General features: G+C 37.8%; 3 protein-coding genes across 5 annotated transcripts; 2 read left to right on the top strand and 1 right to left on the bottom strand.

Moving 5' to 3' along the window:
- The first annotated feature begins 529 nt into the window (after positions 1 to 529).
- Positions 530 to 13801, top strand: bicral (BICRA like chromatin remodeling complex associated protein). Of its 3 annotated transcripts, XR_007143664.1 has the most exons (12): positions 530 to 1008; positions 4360 to 4405; positions 4677 to 4725; positions 4939 to 5004; positions 5092 to 6447; positions 6547 to 6607; positions 6700 to 6784; positions 6872 to 7017; positions 7104 to 7198; positions 7346 to 7448; positions 7532 to 8218; positions 13554 to 13801. XR_007143664.1 is itself a non-coding variant. In XM_027140613.2 (11 exons), exons 2-11 carry the CDS (start codon positions 4365 to 4367, stop codon positions 8002 to 8004), a joined length of 2475 nt encoding a protein of 824 aa, XP_026996414.1. In that variant the 5' UTR covers positions 530 to 1008; positions 4360 to 4364; the 3' UTR covers positions 8005 to 10333. The 3 variants fall into 3 exon arrangements, 2 of the variants coding, with proteins under 2 accessions (XP_026996414.1, XP_026996415.1); XM_027140613.2 differs by lacking the exon at positions 13554 to 13801 and having other exon boundaries at positions 7532 to 10333; XM_027140614.2 differs by lacking the exon at positions 13554 to 13801 and having other exon boundaries at positions 530 to 1287; positions 7532 to 10333.
- On the bottom strand, positions 10258 to 13531 carry si:dkey-21c1.4. Its single transcript, XM_027140616.2, has 5 exons — positions 13213 to 13531; positions 11892 to 13007; positions 11427 to 11537; positions 10984 to 11100; positions 10258 to 10871 (listed from the first exon to the last, which is right to left on the bottom strand). The coding sequence occupies exons 1-5, from the start codon at positions 13220 to 13222 to the stop codon at positions 10843 to 10845; spliced, it is 1383 nt and encodes a 460-aa protein (XP_026996417.2). The 5' UTR covers positions 13223 to 13531; the 3' UTR covers positions 10258 to 10842.
- si:dkey-21c1.1 (uncharacterized protein LOC100150256 homolog) lies at positions 13608 to 16081 on the top strand. Its single transcript, XM_047817121.1, has 3 exons — positions 13608 to 14243; positions 15181 to 15292; positions 15616 to 16081. Exons 1-3 carry the CDS (start codon positions 14212 to 14214, stop codon positions 15865 to 15867), a joined length of 396 nt encoding a protein of 131 aa, XP_047673077.1. The 5' UTR covers positions 13608 to 14211; the 3' UTR covers positions 15868 to 16081.
- Positions 16082 to 16633: the final 552 nt, after the last annotated feature.

The following is a 16633-nucleotide window of genomic DNA, read 5'->3' as shown; positions in this document are numbered from 1 at the left end:
ATTATTAACTATTAAGTAATTATTAAATGTGACAAATAAAACAATAAAAAGTTCTCCACAAATATATGGTCTGGTCTTTATCAGCAATCAGATCTGAGCTGAACTCAGAGGTTACGATGACCCGTTAGTTCCTCTGGAGCTCTCGGCTGCATTATTATAAACTTCTGTAGAAAAGACATTATTTACATGTACATTATTTACTGTAGAGTGTCACCCAAATGAGGATGAGCCTGGTTCCTCTCAAGGTTTCTTCCTCATGTCCTCTCAGGGAGTTTTTCTTTGCCGCCGTCACCTCCGGCTTGCTTATTAGGGACATATATATAATTTAATATAAGTTAATATATATAATATATTATAATAATAATTATATATAATATAATATAAGTTAATCTTTTTTAAATAATTTTTTTTTCAATTCTTGATAACAATAACAATTCTTATCGTTAGAATATATTTATTGCTTTTTCTCTCATCTGTTTCCATACTTCTGCAAAGCTGCTTTGAGACAATGGGAAATTGTTAAAAGCGCTATACATATAAATTGAATTGAAAATATAATTAAAAATATAAATAATCTTCACTGAAACTTATTTAATTAACTATAGTCACTTTCCATTTACCATTAATCTGTGGTATAATGAGGAAATGTAATAATTAGAATAACACTTAATGATTGGCTATTTTGGGTGTGGTCCCAGTCATGGCTCCGCCCCCTGTAGCTGAAATTCAAATAATAAGCCAAAGGAGGATAAAAGTTACTAAAATCTGAACTGATTGTTGAGCGTCACAGTGACCCGAAAGGTCAGCCTGTATGTGATAACGTGAAGTGTTGAGTTTAAGTGAAGTGTTGTAGTGTTTGTGAGCGAGTGTGGTGTTTTGGGGCTACAGTTGGTGGTGGTGTTTCCCTCAGGGCTGCAGATGCGCCTTCTGCTGGAGCAACGTTGCCTCAGCGGCCCGTGCAGAGATGGCGAGGAAACCCCGGTGACACGGCACTGCTTTTTCATGACGGTGAGTTTCCCTTTGAGTGTATTATAATTTTGTGATAAAAATTTCAAGGAAAAAACACACACGGCCTCCTTCCACCCCTTCCTTCTGGGAGGGAAGAGTTTGCGCGGAGAGAAAAATCTATCTGAGACAGAGCAAGGACAGTGAGGGGAAAATATATGAGTGGGAGAAGAAGAAGGAGGAGGAGGAGGTGGTGGTGGTGGTGGTGATGGTGGAGAGGAGGGGGAGCAAATTAAAAGTTGCCAAATGGAGATATTGGGTTTCAAGAGGAGTGAGACAGGAGTAAGGGTTTGCCTCTTCTTCAAAGTCGTCTTTATGTTATGCAAATGGGAATAAATATTTATTGTTCGACACTTCGTTATGTTTTTGTCGTCGAATCGGATCCGTTTCAGTACAGGAGAGGAACCCCTAACTTAGCAGGCTAGCGTTCACTCCTGAGCAGGCCATTAGGTTAAAACAAAACAAAAAAAAGAACAAATGCTAAGCCTTATTTAGGTTGATCTGTTTTCTTCTCGCAAACGACGACGACAACAACGACGTAGAACGCGTTCGTTTTTAGACCAACACCCGAAATTATGTCCAACCGACCAAACCTGTGAACGGTCGCTAATCCAATGGTGGCCGTGTATTTCCTCGGCTTGTGCACCTGAGCAGGAATAAAGCAGGACAACTCGAACACTGAGCTCCCCACAGTCCTGGATAAACACAGAGATTCTGTTCTTTTGGACGTATTAGCTTTATCTGAGCTGAGCTGTGTGTGTGCAGTCCAGACTATTCAATTCCGAGCCTAATGGCTAAGCTAATAAAAAAATAAGTAAACCGACAAAGCTTTCAGTTGGAGATCCGGTCGAAGTGTAGATGGAGTGAACAGTCCCCCTGTCTGCCAGAGTTTAAATTAGGATGTATATTGAGGGTTGATGCTTTTTTGCTGCGTCTCCTTTCCGCCCCCCTGACTGCAACAATCGAAGAGCTAACGCTTTGCTAGCTGGCTATGGTTTTTTTTCTTCTTCAGAGAGGAAGGAAAAGAGATATTTCTCCTCCCTTGTTTGTCTAGAAACGTATTAACGTTACTGTGACTAACCAAATGTGTGCTGTGTAAACCTGACTATCTATAGATATATCTATATATATAACAAACAAACGGCTACATTCACATTGAACGTCATTTCAGTGTAACACCGACTTGAAGCAGCCATTACACACGACAGAAAGTGCCCCAGCCTTTCAGAAACATGCTCGTGTTTCTTTACGACCTTAAGTGGCACAGAAAACCCTAAAGAAAGCGAACAACCCAAACATTAATAAAACGTTTATTTTGATAACGTGAAAGTGATGAACGCTATTTTATCACCGTCTGCATTTAAAACGAGTGACAAAACTGGTTCAAACTGGTTTTTTCAGTTAGTGTGTCGGCGACATAAATCATATTTATCCTGTGTAAATGTGTAATTTTAATAAAATACCTTCCTGAATGATCGGTAAACTCGTTAAATATCTGATCACTATGTCCTACCCTTCCCCCCACGTATGTGCGTTTGTCCCCGATTTTTGTTTAGTTTTTATGTTTTTGTTTGTTTTTAGCTTCGCTGTCGTTTCTGCTATTAATTGTTTTGCGAGCGATTTAATGTCGGTGTCTGTGCATTTTGTCTGTGGTTTGCTGAGTGGCGCAGTTTCAGGTAGCAGCCGCCATTTTATACTCAACACGAGGAGTTGCTTTGTGTTCTCTGAAAACGTCGAAGACAAACCCGCAAAGTCTCCACACACAAACACTTCAGTATCAAGCCTTTTTACGTCTTGTTACATTACCAGTAAAATCACCCTGACCACAGTTGGATGGTTCATTATACACTGAAGTTTGTGCTTATTATAACTGAACTCAATATATATACACCAGAAACTCATTACACTACAGGGTTTACAGTGTTTAGTGTTTACACTACAGTGTTTAGTGTTTACACTACAGGGTTTACAGTGTTTAGTGTTTACACTACAGGGTTTAGTGTTTACACTACAGGGTTTACAGTGTTTAGTGTTTACACTACAGGGTTTAGGGTTTACAGTGTTTAATGTTTACACTAAAGGGTTTAGGGTTTACACTACAGGGTTTAGTGTTTACACTACAGGGTTTACAGTGTTTAGTGTTTACACTGCAGGGTTTAGGGTTTACAGTGTTTAATGTTTACACTAAAGGGTTTAGGGTTTACACTACAGGGTTTAGGGTTTACAGTGTTTAATGTTTACACTAAAGGGTTTAGGGTGTACACTACAGGGTTTACAGTGTTTAATGTTTACACTAAAGGGTTTAGGGTTTACAGTGTTTAATGTTTACACTAAAGGGTTTAGGGTTTACACTACAGGGTTTAGGGTTTACAGTGTTTAATGTTTACACTAAAGGGTTTAGGGTGTACACTACAGGGTTTACAGTGTTTAATGTTTACACTAAAGGGTTTAGGGTGTACACTACAGGGTTTACAGTGTTTAATGTTTACACTAAAGGGTTTAGGGTTTACAGTGTTTAATGTTTACACTAAAGGGTTTAGGGTTTACACTAAAGGGTTTAGGGTTTAGTGTTTAATGTTTACACTAAAGGGTTTAGGGTTTACACTAAAGGGTTTAGGGTGTACACTACAGGGTTTACACTAAAGGGTTTAGGGTTTACACTAAAGGGTTTAGGGTTTACAGTGTTTAATGTTTACACTAAAGGGTTTAGGGTTTACAGTGTTTAATGTTTACACTAAAGGGTTTAGGGTGTACACTACAGGGTTTACACTAAAGGGTTTAGGGTTTACACCAAAGGGTTTAGGGTTTACACTACAGGGTTTACAGTGTTTAGGGTTTACACTTCAGGGTTTAGGGGTTGCACTACAGGGTTTAGTGTTTACAGGGTTTACACTACAGGGTTTAGGGTTTACAGTGTTTAATGTTTACATGGTTTAGGGTTTACAGTGTTTAATGTTTACACTACAGGGTAGGCACTACATTGTTTACAGGGTTTACAGGGTTTACACTACAGGGTTAACACTACACATTTTATTTCACTCATAACATTGTGATTTATCCCCATGATTTCTTATCCCGTGTATTTATCATGCCCATCTCTGTATCTGAATTCAGATTTAACTAGTGCAAATGTGTATTTTCAATCATGTTAAATGTAAATAATAGTACAATGAAAACATTTGTTTATAATGTTTTGGATATAAATGATCAAAGAAATATATTGGATTAGATCTTATAGTGTTGCACACATCGAACAATATACTGTGTAGGGGTTACTTTTCCTGACTAAATAAAAAGGTGGCTGTATGTCCGAGCAAGAAGCTGAGATGTGTGTGTATTTTTCGTTAAATTTAGGTGTCATGGATGATGAAGACGATCGCCGTCTTCTGGATTTTATTGGGTGAGCAGAATTATTAAACTTTACTGATTATTACTTCTATTTATGATAAACTATATGGACCAAAATGACTTTCATTAATTTAACATGAACGACTTTTGAATTAATTGTACAGTTAATGGAAAACAAGTTATGAACAAATGAATGTTTTTTTTCTATTTCACAGAAAGGTTAAATTATGCATGTTTGATTTAATGATACATAATTTTAAAAACATATATTTGCTGTGACTGTATCCTCTAGCCACGGATGGTATGTTTTATTTTCTCAACAGGGATGTACAAGCTTTAAATGACTATCTTCATGGCTCCAATAACAAATCGGTAAGCCTGACCGTATTTTTCAAAGGGTTGTTTATCGTACTACATTTCAATTTTGGAGTACTCCAGATCAACCAGCTTTTTCATTCACCATCATTTAATGCATATTTTTCAGTCTAGTAGCTTATGAAAACAATCAGGACTTTTATATATACAAAATATGATTCTTGTCATGGTTTCCCGGTATTATGTTGACATTCATTTTGTGACATTTAGATAGAAGAGGATGACCTGACAAATGCAGCATATGAATCTGCAACCTCATTTTTCTCAAATACCACGGTAAGAATACTTTCTCATAATCTAGTTAATCAGTTACTTCGGTGTAAATGATGCTGATATTCCATTTTTTAATTGTCTCCTGCTTAGGTTGGCTCTGACGAAGGACTTGGTGAAGCTGGTGAATCTGGACTTTCCAGCAGCCTTCAGTTTATTGAAAATGAGCTTGAACATGGTGTCTCCCCTAGTGACAGGGTCGATCTTGGTAGTGAGGACCAACCTTTTGATATTCTCCAGAAATCTTTATTGGAGGCAGATATCACGGAGCAGACATTGGCCGAAGAGGCGTTGTTGGACTCTCAACCGGCTCTGTGTCCTGCTGCAAACTTCTCTGGAGGACTTGGAGGTGTTTCAGGAACTGGACTAATGGCCCCAATGCCCCTAGCGGGGGCACAACCTCAGGCTTTTATTCAGCAAGTTCCCCAGCTGCCTTTACCAAATGGACAAGCAGGACACATTCAGTTAGTGAGCTCTCTTAATGGAAATACTCCCCCCATGATGACTATCAAGAGCCTGGAGCGCCCTCAGATACTCTTGAGGCCTGGTGGAAATACAGTGATGGGCAGTGCTGGTCAGGGTACAACTTTTGTTCCATCTACACCCGGGCAGATATCTGTTCCCTTTAATAAAGGGCCAATACAGCTTCAGAATATCATTATTCAGAGAGGCCCTGTACCACAGTCTTTGGTCAGACCTATTCAGCCCAAGGCCCTCCAGACAGGTGGACAAACCGTGTACAATATAAGCAATCTAGGGATCCAACCCAACACCACTACTATTGCAAGCCCAGCCAATGCTATTGCATACACAGCCAATGGATCTCCACAGACTACCCAGCAGGTGAACGTTGTGAGTCAGGGCACCAGCATAGTAGTTCATTCTTCCTTTGGACAGCAAGGACAACCACAGGTCCAGGCCAATCTTTCCCAGGGGCAGTTTTTGCTACCCTCTGGCAGCACTGTCCATGGGCTCCAGGCAGTGAATGGGCAGATGCTTCAAACCAACACTCAAGTGGGTGACCCATCCTTAACTAGCACCACTACATACTCTATTTTGACTAATCAGAATACAGCTGTGCAGATAATTGCTGGACAAAATTTTGCAACTGGTGGGCGGATGATTGTGAATCAAGGTATGGTTGGTGCAGGTCAGATTGGGCAAGCCTCACCTACAGGGGTAATGCAGGTTACTCAGAGGCCTGGTGTCTCAGCCAAAGTCTGGACTGCCAACCCATCACCCACTCCGACTGCTGTACAGGCTTTGCAGGCACCAAACCGTCTCACCATGGTAAATTCCTCAGGCCAGCCACTCCAGACTCATCTACAGATATCTGTTAGCCCAGGACAGCGTCTTCTGGTGCCTGTGGGACAAAACAACACAGACTCTTCACACACAGCAGTCCAAGAAACACAATTTGAAAGACAACAACAGATACCTGTCAACCAGGTAAGACATTTGTTAGAAACTTCATGCTTTTTCCACTTACTTTTTCATTCTTTATCAAATTTATTATAAGCAATTCTAAATAAAACCTTTTTCTCAAAGGACTCTACATTACCAAAACAAAAAGCTCAAACGCAGCTGGTTAATCTTCTTGGTACTAAAGGTATGATTATGTATTACATGTCCATTTTTTCTTTTCTTTTCCGGCTAAGTTTCTGCGAGTTTAAACATTTGTGAAAACGTTTACATTCTTAGGTGTGAAAACTCCAGCCAACCAGGAATTTCTTCTCCTCACTACTTCAAAGAGACCTGAAAATCAGCAGCTCAGCAGAGGAGGAACGTAAGTTATCCAATAGCTATTCATTTGCAATTTTATTAACTAATATATCGATATATTGTAATAATATTATTGTTATATCCTACACAGGATTCTTGAGCAGCTGAGGAGAGATCACACCAGGGTCCTGTCTCCAGAATATACACCCTTTACTTCAATAAATGATGTCCTTGACAGATTGCTGCCCTATCATGTGTTCCAAGGGGAGCCACCCTGTGAGGAGGATTTTGCCAAAGGTATGATTTTTCGACAATATTTTTCACACTCGTTGTCTGTATGGGAGTTTTATAATGCAAGCGTTTTGTGCTATTTTTCTCTGCAGTGGATGAAGAATTTGAGGCAGCTTCCACACAAGTGTTAATGAGAACACAGTCAATGGTGAACAAATACAGGCGTTTGCTTATGGTGGAGGCTGAGGTAGGTTTACCTAAATGTAAACCTTTGTGTGGGTGGTAAACCTGTGTGGGGAAACTTTAAAAAAAAAAAAAAAAAAACTGGTATAGAAGTGTTTATTTAAAGGAATTTGTACTTCAGATTTCTCAGATCTGGCTTTTATTTTCACAGCGGTCTAGCCCATCATCAGAAATAGTGATGATTGACAGGACATTCAACCAAGAGGAACGGAACAACTTGACTCAAGACAAACGAATGGTACTTGTAGACCCAGGTAAAAATATGCATTAACTTTTTAAATATACATTAAATATTAAGACATTTATGGTGACTGTACAATACTGTTCTGTGTTGCAGATGGGTTTCTAGAGGAATTCTGCTGTGGACCTAAGAATTTGACATCAAACTCTGAGTCCATGGATTCAGATGGTCATGAGGAGAACACCATTTTTATGGAAACCTCCCCTAGCCAAGACACATCACACATAGAAGGATACAGAGAGAGGACAGAATGCCATATAAAGCCTGCTTATAGGACAGAAGCCTTTTCAGCTTTTGAGGATCCAGGGGGTGGTGGTAATGAAGAGACTTTCAGTAAGAACAACCTAGACATGAAGAAAATGAATTCCAACATAATCAGTAGCAGCAGTAGTCAACACCACCAACACGTTCACCCTGCCCACTTCTCCACATCTCCTAGCCGTTCTCAGCACAGTTCTGGCCATTTCTATCCCTCTGAACAGCTCCAGGCATTTGAGCATGGTCATGTCCAACTATCTGACACTGATTCTGTGCTTGAAGCCGCGGTGAATAGTATATTAGACTGTTAGCTTTTTTTTTTTTTTGGTTTGTTTTATTGTTAGATACTGTCACAATCGTGAGTTGAATCCTGCAACGTGAGACTGAAAGATGCACTTCAGCAAAACAGTTGTTTGTACACACAGAGTCCCTTTAGTACATGGTGTAGAGAAGAAAAATGACTGTGCCTACTGTTCTGGAAAAGTTTACATGAGAGCCCTTTTGGAAGTTCACCCACACAAAGCAGTAAGTTCTGATGTTTGAAAAATGGTAGTTACACAAATATTCATGTGTATGTTTGACGTGTGTGTGTGTGTGTTAGTATCTATCCGTAGCTCTGGAACATACCTACTCATAGAAATGCTTTGATCAGATCAAGAATACTCTTGTACTTAGTTACACTATATTTGGAGGTTTTCTTTGTCCTTCCCCCATCCTTTTCAAGTTTAGGTGTAGGTGGGTCTTGTGTGTCTGGAATAGCAGCCCTTCATAAGACTTGCTGCTTATGGCTTATAGCTGCTGTCCTTTATCTTTTGTTAAGATTGTTGCAGTAGTGTCTGACCAAATGAGGCATCTTTAATATAGACACTCTTGTTTTAAAGTAGTAGTATTCAATCATAGTCCCAACAACCTCCTTGCACTGCACACGTTTTCATTCTTCTTTCTGACTTACTTATAGAAGAGCTAGAATTAGCCGAATCACTGAACTGGTCGAAATCCTAAACTATGCAGTCCAGGTGAGGAATTGAATACTGTTATAAGAGCAATGACTCTTGCTCTGCTTTTCTTTTATTTAGCATTTAGTTTTGTACCTTACAGGTATGTGACCTCCTGTCCACAAAGACAAGCTCACTTTGAGTGTTTTTTTTTTTTCTGCAGGGGAAACCAAGTCCTCAGATTGAGGGTACAATGTTACATTCTTTTATGCTTTATTCATTTTTGTTTTAAATGATTTCCCCCCCTTTATGCTGCTTATAGCCCTGAATAGAAAACCTGCTGGTGTGTAACTGTAGGTTGCAATTCCATGAGCCCAGAGAGATACTGTCCTAAACTATTTCATTTCCCTTGTGGCTGGTGTTCCCTGCTGGTCAGGTTATGTTCTCTCTCTGGTTTTCATTCTTCGGCTGTAGCAACAAACATTTGCACACATACACACTGTCTTTTAGACATCTGTGTTTTCTGCAGCTTGACTCCAGTCACTATTTTGGTAAGTGATTTTGAAGTACCAAAATAATATAATATGAAGGAGACTTAACATTCTGCCTACCCATTTGGGTTATTTAACAACTATTGACAAGTTACCCATGTGTTTGCCAAGTTAATTTTATCATGAGAACAAATTTTAAAGCCACAATCACAAATTTTAAAGCTACTTTATATATTTTGGTATTAGTTTGGAGAATTAGAATGATCTTTAATCATCAGATGTATGAAATGTGAAGAACACGGACTTCTACACCATAACTGCTGTGAGCCAAAAACATTTTAGATAGATTTTTGTAGTGTTTCTAGAAATACAAACAAAACTGCTTCGTTCTTCTTAGAAATGTAGTTCTTTTGAAAAACAAACATCAGTACATCCAGAGATTTATCTAGTCATTTTAAGTGGTAAACTGAATCCCTCCTGCAGCACAAAGGGATTTCTTTGCTGCCAGTTAGTAGTTCTGAAATTTCTGACTGTGGTTTTTTTCTGATCGCATCTAATAAGTTTATAACTTGTTTACCCTAACAACAGGAGTGAGACCAACACGGCATAAACAGCAGTGAATGGCTTGATACATTTGTGTATGTATGTTTTTGTGTCTGCATGTTGGTATTGAAAGGTTGATTGTGCCTAAAATATGATTTCCTTAATCAACAACACTATACTGTATATCTTTCCCAGCAGTTCAACCAAATATTATGAACAAAAGTTGTGATGTAATGTCTGTGATCTGAGCTTTTGTGGGTAAAGGAGGTTCAGCCTGAAGACCTTTTTGTTTGAGGGGTTTCTTTGCCTTAGGAGAATGTACGTGAAATCGGTTTGGAAAATTATTTGTTTTACGGTACGTGTGTGGCCTTCAGTTAATCCCAACACCTTCATGCTGAAAGTTTGAAAGTTCTGTGGTTGTAACATTTCATTTTCATACAAAAGTTTATTTGCAACATTTGTTTTGTATTAAAAATGAAAGTACAACAAAAATATTTATAATTTTTGTAAGAAAAGTATGGAAAACGAAACGAGGAAGTTATTTTTTATGTTGGGTATAACTTGATTATGTGAAATCAAAATATATGGTCAGATATTGAATTAATGTTTAATTTGTGCTCACTACAACAACAAAGATCAATCAATATTAAATTCACTTTGAATACAACAGATACTTCATGTGGTACATGGTTCTTTTGTTACCAAAACTGTTTAAAGTATCTACTATTTAAATACTGACATTTAGCGTTTATTAGTTAACAACAGAATAATGTGCGTCTTAAATTGAAGGGGGGGGGGGGGGGGGTGGACGACGAAACATTTCCTGTACAATTTTCACACCAGTTCTGCAAACAAATTAGACACCATGACTTTTAAAACAAAAGCATATCTAAAGTATGTAAGTGCACTACATTCTGCATACATTTAAAAAATAAATAGAAAAAGAATATTATTTTGGGCATGTCTGACATCACCCTAAATACATGGATGGATGTCAGTGAATGGTTTCTTTCACAGTTTAAACATATTTCTTAAGTAATAATTAAGTTTGTAACAAAAATTCATTATGTATTAAAAATGTCAAATAAATGACTGTATAAATATCTAGTGTACAAGTATTGCGATGCACATATTGCAAAACTCTGGCATCAGTACAGTTGAAAAATGTCCACCAAATACTCTAATGGTACTTCCTCCAGCGGTCTTTTTCTACAAAAACAACAGAACACACAGGAAGCACACATTAAATTATCACAGACAAATAGTATTCTTATACTTGTATACACCATTCAAGATTAAATGATATTTAAAATGATCTTACTGATATGGGGGTAACTCCAAATGTACCCCAAGATACAGTAGCTACCAATCAGCATTGCAATCCCACCAATTCCTCCTTTTTGCACATCAATGTACTTCCTGTAATACCACTGCCAACCTGGTAGATGTGGAGGTACAGAAAATTAGTTAGAAGCTTATCAAAAAGGCATGAAAAGAATCAGGAGATGCATCTAAACATTTAAAACACATCCGTAGGATAAGTGCATTTGTACGACTATATATATATATAAAGTGCTTGAATCATTGAAAGTGTAACACTATCTTGGGGAACCTCACACAGTATGCGAGTGATGCTGTCAGTCAGTCACAAACATCAGACTGTCGGAAAACCGTCAACCTTACAGATCTTTGAGTAAATTCATGCACACGTTGTCTATAGCAACTCATATAGAATCATTTTCCAAAATATAAATGGAAATATACCTTTATTAAACATTGTCACAGCCTCCCTGGTTGATTTTGGTGTTTGTGCACCAAGCCAAGAAGTAAGCTCATTCAATCTCACATCTCCAAGTCTCAGCTCTGTCATTAAACCTGCCCGGACAAATACAGAAGCTCCAGAAATCTCCACGAGAGAATTTGTTCACAGTGTGCACTGTGCTGTTACGGTTATTGTTATTACAGACTATATTATATAATAAAATCTTAATCTAAAAACAAGTTGATGAATGTATTATAGAATTCAACAGGTAAATAGTTCATTTACGTGTGTAGAGCAAAGCTAAACCTAGTGTTCATTATCAATACCTTTAGGGTTTCTAAGGCAAACAGGATGCAAGTAAATATATTTCAGTAGCTGATAGAGCTGCATTACATAGATGCTCTGTAATATAGCAGTCACATACCTAATATTATTAAAGTGGTCTTTTACTAACAAGGATACTCTACCTTGTCTCTGTGATGAAAGCTTGGAGGTTTGGCACTTCATCAATACATTTTCATTTGAGGAGATTTCTGAATCAGGTGAGCAGAAAAATGTTCCACCATAACCTGTTTCCATCTCAGGCGCGTATGGCAGAATGGACGTGTTTTGTAATCGTGAGCCGAGCATGTCTTCAACTGGTCTTTGGACAGAGGTTTGCAAAATAGGAAACTCTCCAGGGGAAGTCTTCATAGTAGTGTTTTGATCATTCCCTGTATGAGGCTTGAGTACAGACTCTAAAGTGTTTACACACTTGGCAAAAGATACTTTGTGTGCTGAAACTATGGGAAATAACATGGGAACGATGTCGTATCTCCTTCTATAAAGTCCATGTTTAATGTGGTCCCACACACAAGTCTTAGTTTGAAATGTAGACACACCTTGTTCTTTATATTCTTTGGTCAGACTTTGGTTAGACTTTGGACTAATTTGTGTCTGGTCCGCTGGAATACTTTGCTTATCCTGACAGCCTGTGGTCCAGGGAACTCTTTGTAAAGGATCTGACACACTGCAGTTGATATCGTTGATTGTTAGTTGAGAAGTCAAATTAGTTCCTGTAAGCTGATTCTGCCCACTGACAATTTCTTTCGCTGATAAATGTGTGTCTTTTACTGGGGTTTTAAATATTTTACCGCTATATTTTTCCTGCTGAGAAACTGAAGTGAACTTGATTCTAGTCTGTGTTTTAAGTTTAGCTTGTTTTAACATCTCTTGCTCTCTTTTTGCAAGCCATTTGGTTTTGGGCTTCGATGTGTCTGTGTTCGTTCCTTCTGTGGATAGTATCTTGGAAGCGGTGCTTGTGAGTGCGGAGATGTTTTGTAAAAGTTCCTTATTCACCTTTTCAGCATTTTTGGATCTGGATTTGGTGGATTTTGAGTTTGCCTTAATTGTTGAGCAATTCAAATTAATGTCATTATTTTTAGTATTTACTTTTGTAGTCTTCATTTTTGGTTTAAAAGTAGTAGTCGGTATTTCTTTAGATTTGTGAGTGACTTTGGAAGTTTTAGACCCAGGGGACATGTTGCAGTAAGACAGATGTGATTTGAGCCTTTTGAACGACTTCCCACAAAATGGACATATCTCTGTTTAAGAAAAACAAAACAAAACAAAACAAATGAAATAGCTTGGATGTGTATAAAACTCAACTAAAAAGAAAAGAAATTAGATCCAAACTAACAGTGGAACATTTTTGGTGGGCTGAACATAAAGGAATTAAAAATGTAAACAAGTTTATATGTAAGAAAGAAAACAACAACTCGTGTTAGTATTTTTCAGGCTAATACTCACCTAAGCTCATCTTGAGCTTCAATAAATGCTGACTGTCACTTGAGTTTGATAAATATAAACATGACAAACACCTACATTTACTGTAACTTCTCTTAGAGACACTAATTTAACCTCGCACTTAGCAACAAGAACCAAGGACCCATTTTAGTCCCAATCGCAGCGCCTGTATATAACTATTTACATACTAATTGCATTATAAATGTTTATTTCAAAACGACATCACATATTAAACCCAATGAACACCAATCAATACCTAATCGATCTATCTCTCTATCTATCTATCTCTCTCTCTCTCTCTCTATCTATCTATCTAGTGATACTTGTTTTTGTTTCTCACGCAGCGTCTACGTCACGAAAACATCACGACGCCGAACCCGGAAGTATCCACCAAACAAATTTACCTGGAGAGAAATGTTAGCTGTCACGCAAGCTGCTTTCGATGCCGTTCAGTTAAGTGGTATATATTAGGGTTTAGTTTTCTACGTGGTTTAGTTTATAGTGTTTACATAATCAAGTTTATCTTAGGGGTGAAAGTAAATCCAATAGTCAGCAGGAACGAGCTGACTGCTTTTGACCTGTTGTTTGTCTGTTAAAAAACACTAAGCTTGTGATATTCTGGTGTTCCAGCTGCAGCAGGCTGAAAGTGTCATATAGTGTTTATAATCAACGTGGATTCAGAGAGTAAATAAAGTTAAAAACACAATATATTTAGTGCATTTTGTGTCTCGCCATTAGCTATGCTGAGCACTAAGCGTTAGTAAACATAACTGCTAATCAGGTTACATGGCTATGTGGATTAGCTAGCTAACAAGATTGAGTGATTGATTGGTTATCAATTCAGATCTATTTTCAGTCGAGGTTACTTTTTAAGGGTTTAGGATTAGGAAGTGAATATGTGTGGTTAGTTTCCTGGTTATAGAGTCACAGAGGAACAGCACTCAGAGTTAAAAACACTGAGCTGTTGAACCACAGCCGCCCTGTTCAAGGACTAACTCTCAAATGCACGGATTACCCATGCTGCCAGAAAGCAGGTAAGACTTTAATGACTTTTATCTCTCTTATGATTCATATATATATATATGTCTTTACATCTAATAGATATTACACTTGCACTGTACACGATGTGTGTGTGAATACACTGAACACTCCGAATGCTACTGAGACTATTATTAGATATTCAGTCAACATTTGAGTCATAATCCTGCAGTGGATTATTCTATAAATATCTAATAAGGTTTTGTGTGAATAAATATGACCTGATTATAAAGCAACAGCGATCTTCATGAGGCATATACAGTAATCTGACCGCTGCATCTGTAGCCATCAAAACATAACAATAATATAATGATTAGAATACACAGGAACAGCGATACAGAACAGTTTTGTGGATTATCGGATTTTATAAAAACGTGTTATTTACGTGTTTAAAAAAGGTTTGATCTGTTTATTTTGTGAAGCTTTGTTGTAAGGAGACATTTATTTCACATTTATATAAGGAGTCTCTGGTCACATGCGAACAGAGGAGCTTTTTTTCTTCTTCTGGCTAATTGCTAACTACAAGACTGAAGGGGGAAATAATGACAGGAACCGATTAATTTAATCAATGGAATAAACAAATGATGTTTATAGCTTCGATAATGTGCCTGGAAATCAGAAGTAAATTGTTTCATAGATATTCCATAAGAATTTAATCTGTGACTATAATGCATAAATGAACAATAAACATTTTCCTTTAACAGCACATACTGAAGTGTTTTTATTCCTTACATAGAAAGGCTTCTATTAGACTTTGTGTGTTTGGAATAAACTGGTTTTCCGTGCTAATCACACATATGCTACAAATGTTATAGATAGAGATTAGGCTGAAAAATCACTTTCTCCATATCTTGAGGTGTAATAATTTAAGATGTTATGGTGAATTACTCCACTGACCACTGAAAACTAACGAGTATGATCATCTCCTAACAGAAAACGGCATCATAGCTGTGATGCTGAGGAAGAACAACTTCTGCCTCAAGCTAAGAGGTTTCCGGGTCATCCTATCTTTTCTGAGCTAGCCCAGGATGTTTGGGACTTTGAGGTGAGTATGCAATGATCGGTTTTTCCTTGCTTTAATCAATAAAACATATTGTACACACATTGCACCGGAGATTGCACTAACTATATGTATGAGCAAATTGCACATTTTCACATGTCAACTCATTATCTATATCTTTATCTGTATATCTGTACAACTATTCTGCAATTTCTGGAGTTTGCTCCTAAGAATTTCACTCACCAAGGCACATGTGCTGTGGTGATGTGACAATAAAAGAGACTTGACTTGATAATAAAGCCTGTATAAAGTAAAAGCCCATGCTTGGCTTATCCTTATTGAAGGATGTATTCTTCTCTTCTCAACAGTCTTCCAGTAGTGATAGCAGTTGCTTTAGCAGCCCAGAGAAGCTGACAGGAGCTGGCTTCAACCACGAGTCTGCACGAATAAATGGAACGCGTGTCCTCGAGGATTCCTGTAGCCCTAGCACATCGGGGCAGTTTGGTGAAGAGGTGGCCTTACAGTGCAAATCTGATGACTCTTACCATAATATCAACCGCATCCTTAGAGAAGCTCACTTCAGCAGTCTGAAAACTCGTGGCCAGCCAGGAACAACCTGATCAACACTGGTCACCCCAAACATCCGGCATTTAACGGCACCACACAGGGAATCTTTTACATCGGGTGGCACAATGTGGATCCTTCTTCACTTTGGCTCAGCTGCGTCGGTACCCCATATTTACAGCACTTATTCATTATCATTGTCAGGTTTTGTTTTAAATCTCTATTTGGGTGCTATTAAAAAAAAAAAAAAAATCTCAGACAGCATGCTATGTGATTGTTACATGTAAATCGCTATTGCTAATTCTGGCATATATATGGTGCTACATACTAAATAATCAAGTCATACACAGTTAATGTTAAGTTAGACAGCGTGACACAGTGTGAGTTGTTGGTGTACTTTGTAATGAGTGTTGAGCTAAGTGGAAATGGTGCACATAGGAATTATTATTATTATTTTTTTTTACTTTTTTTTTTCCTCTTTCTAAAGACCTCTGGGATCACACATGGTTTAGCTAAGCACATGGGAGCATTAATTCAGAACGAATTAATAATAATTTTACCATTTCTAATCCATAGACGTAATACCCGGGGGTTACATCTTTTTGTTCCTGTTTGATTTGTAACAATTGTGTTAGTTTAGTCATATATAATATTTTTTATTTTAAAGCAACTCGGGCCATTGTGATCTCTTTCCTGTGTGCCATGAGGTCAGATTGCTGGCAGGTTGCTAACTATAGTACAGATATGTGCCACACAAGCATATTTTTATGTTCAGTCGTTTTCTTTTTCATTTTGCCCGTCGCTTAGTTCAAACTATTTATT

The sequence above is a fragment of the Tachysurus fulvidraco genome, chromosome 8, assembly GCF_022655615.1.
Source record: "Tachysurus fulvidraco isolate hzauxx_2018 chromosome 8, HZAU_PFXX_2.0, whole genome shotgun sequence".
NCBI lineage: Eukaryota > Metazoa > Chordata > Actinopteri > Siluriformes > Bagridae > Tachysurus > Tachysurus fulvidraco.
This window is presented reverse-complemented; position numbering and strand designations above follow the sequence as displayed.

What these genes read in the sequence shown, in the direction of transcription:
- bicral (XM_027140613.2), top strand. Translation starts at nt 4,365, where the DNA reads ATGGATGATGAAGACGATCGCCGTCTTCTGGATTTTATTGG. An exon ending in CATTTTTCTCAAATACCACG is followed by an intron (nt 5,005 to 5,091) that starts GTAAGAATACTT and finishes TCTCCTGCTTAG; the next exon opens with GTTGGCTCTGACGAAGGACT. An exon ending in TAATCTTCTTGGTACTAAAG is followed by an intron (nt 6,608 to 6,699) that starts GTATGATTATGT and finishes TTACATTCTTAG; the next exon opens with GTGTGAAAACTCCAGCCAAC.
- si:dkey-21c1.1 (XM_047817121.1), top strand. Translation starts at nt 14,212, where the DNA reads ATGCACGGATTACCCATGCTGCCAGAAAGCAG. An exon ending in CCCATGCTGCCAGAAAGCAG is followed by an intron (nt 14,244 to 15,180) that starts GTAAGACTTTAA and finishes ATCTCCTAACAG; the next exon opens with AAAACGGCATCATAGCTGTG. An exon ending in AGGATGTTTGGGACTTTGAG is followed by an intron (nt 15,293 to 15,615) that starts GTGAGTATGCAA and finishes TCTTCTCAACAG; the next exon opens with TCTTCCAGTAGTGATAGCAG.
- si:dkey-21c1.4 (XM_027140616.2), bottom strand. An exon ending in TGTGACAATGTTTAATAAAG is followed by an intron (nt 11,101 to 11,426) that starts GTATATTTCCAT and finishes CACATCTACCAG; the next exon opens with GTTGGCAGTGGTATTACAGG. An exon ending in TTGGAGTTACCCCCATATCA is followed by an intron (nt 10,872 to 10,983) that starts GTAAGATCATTT and finishes TTGTTTTTGTAG; the next exon opens with AAAAAGACCGCTGGAGGAAG.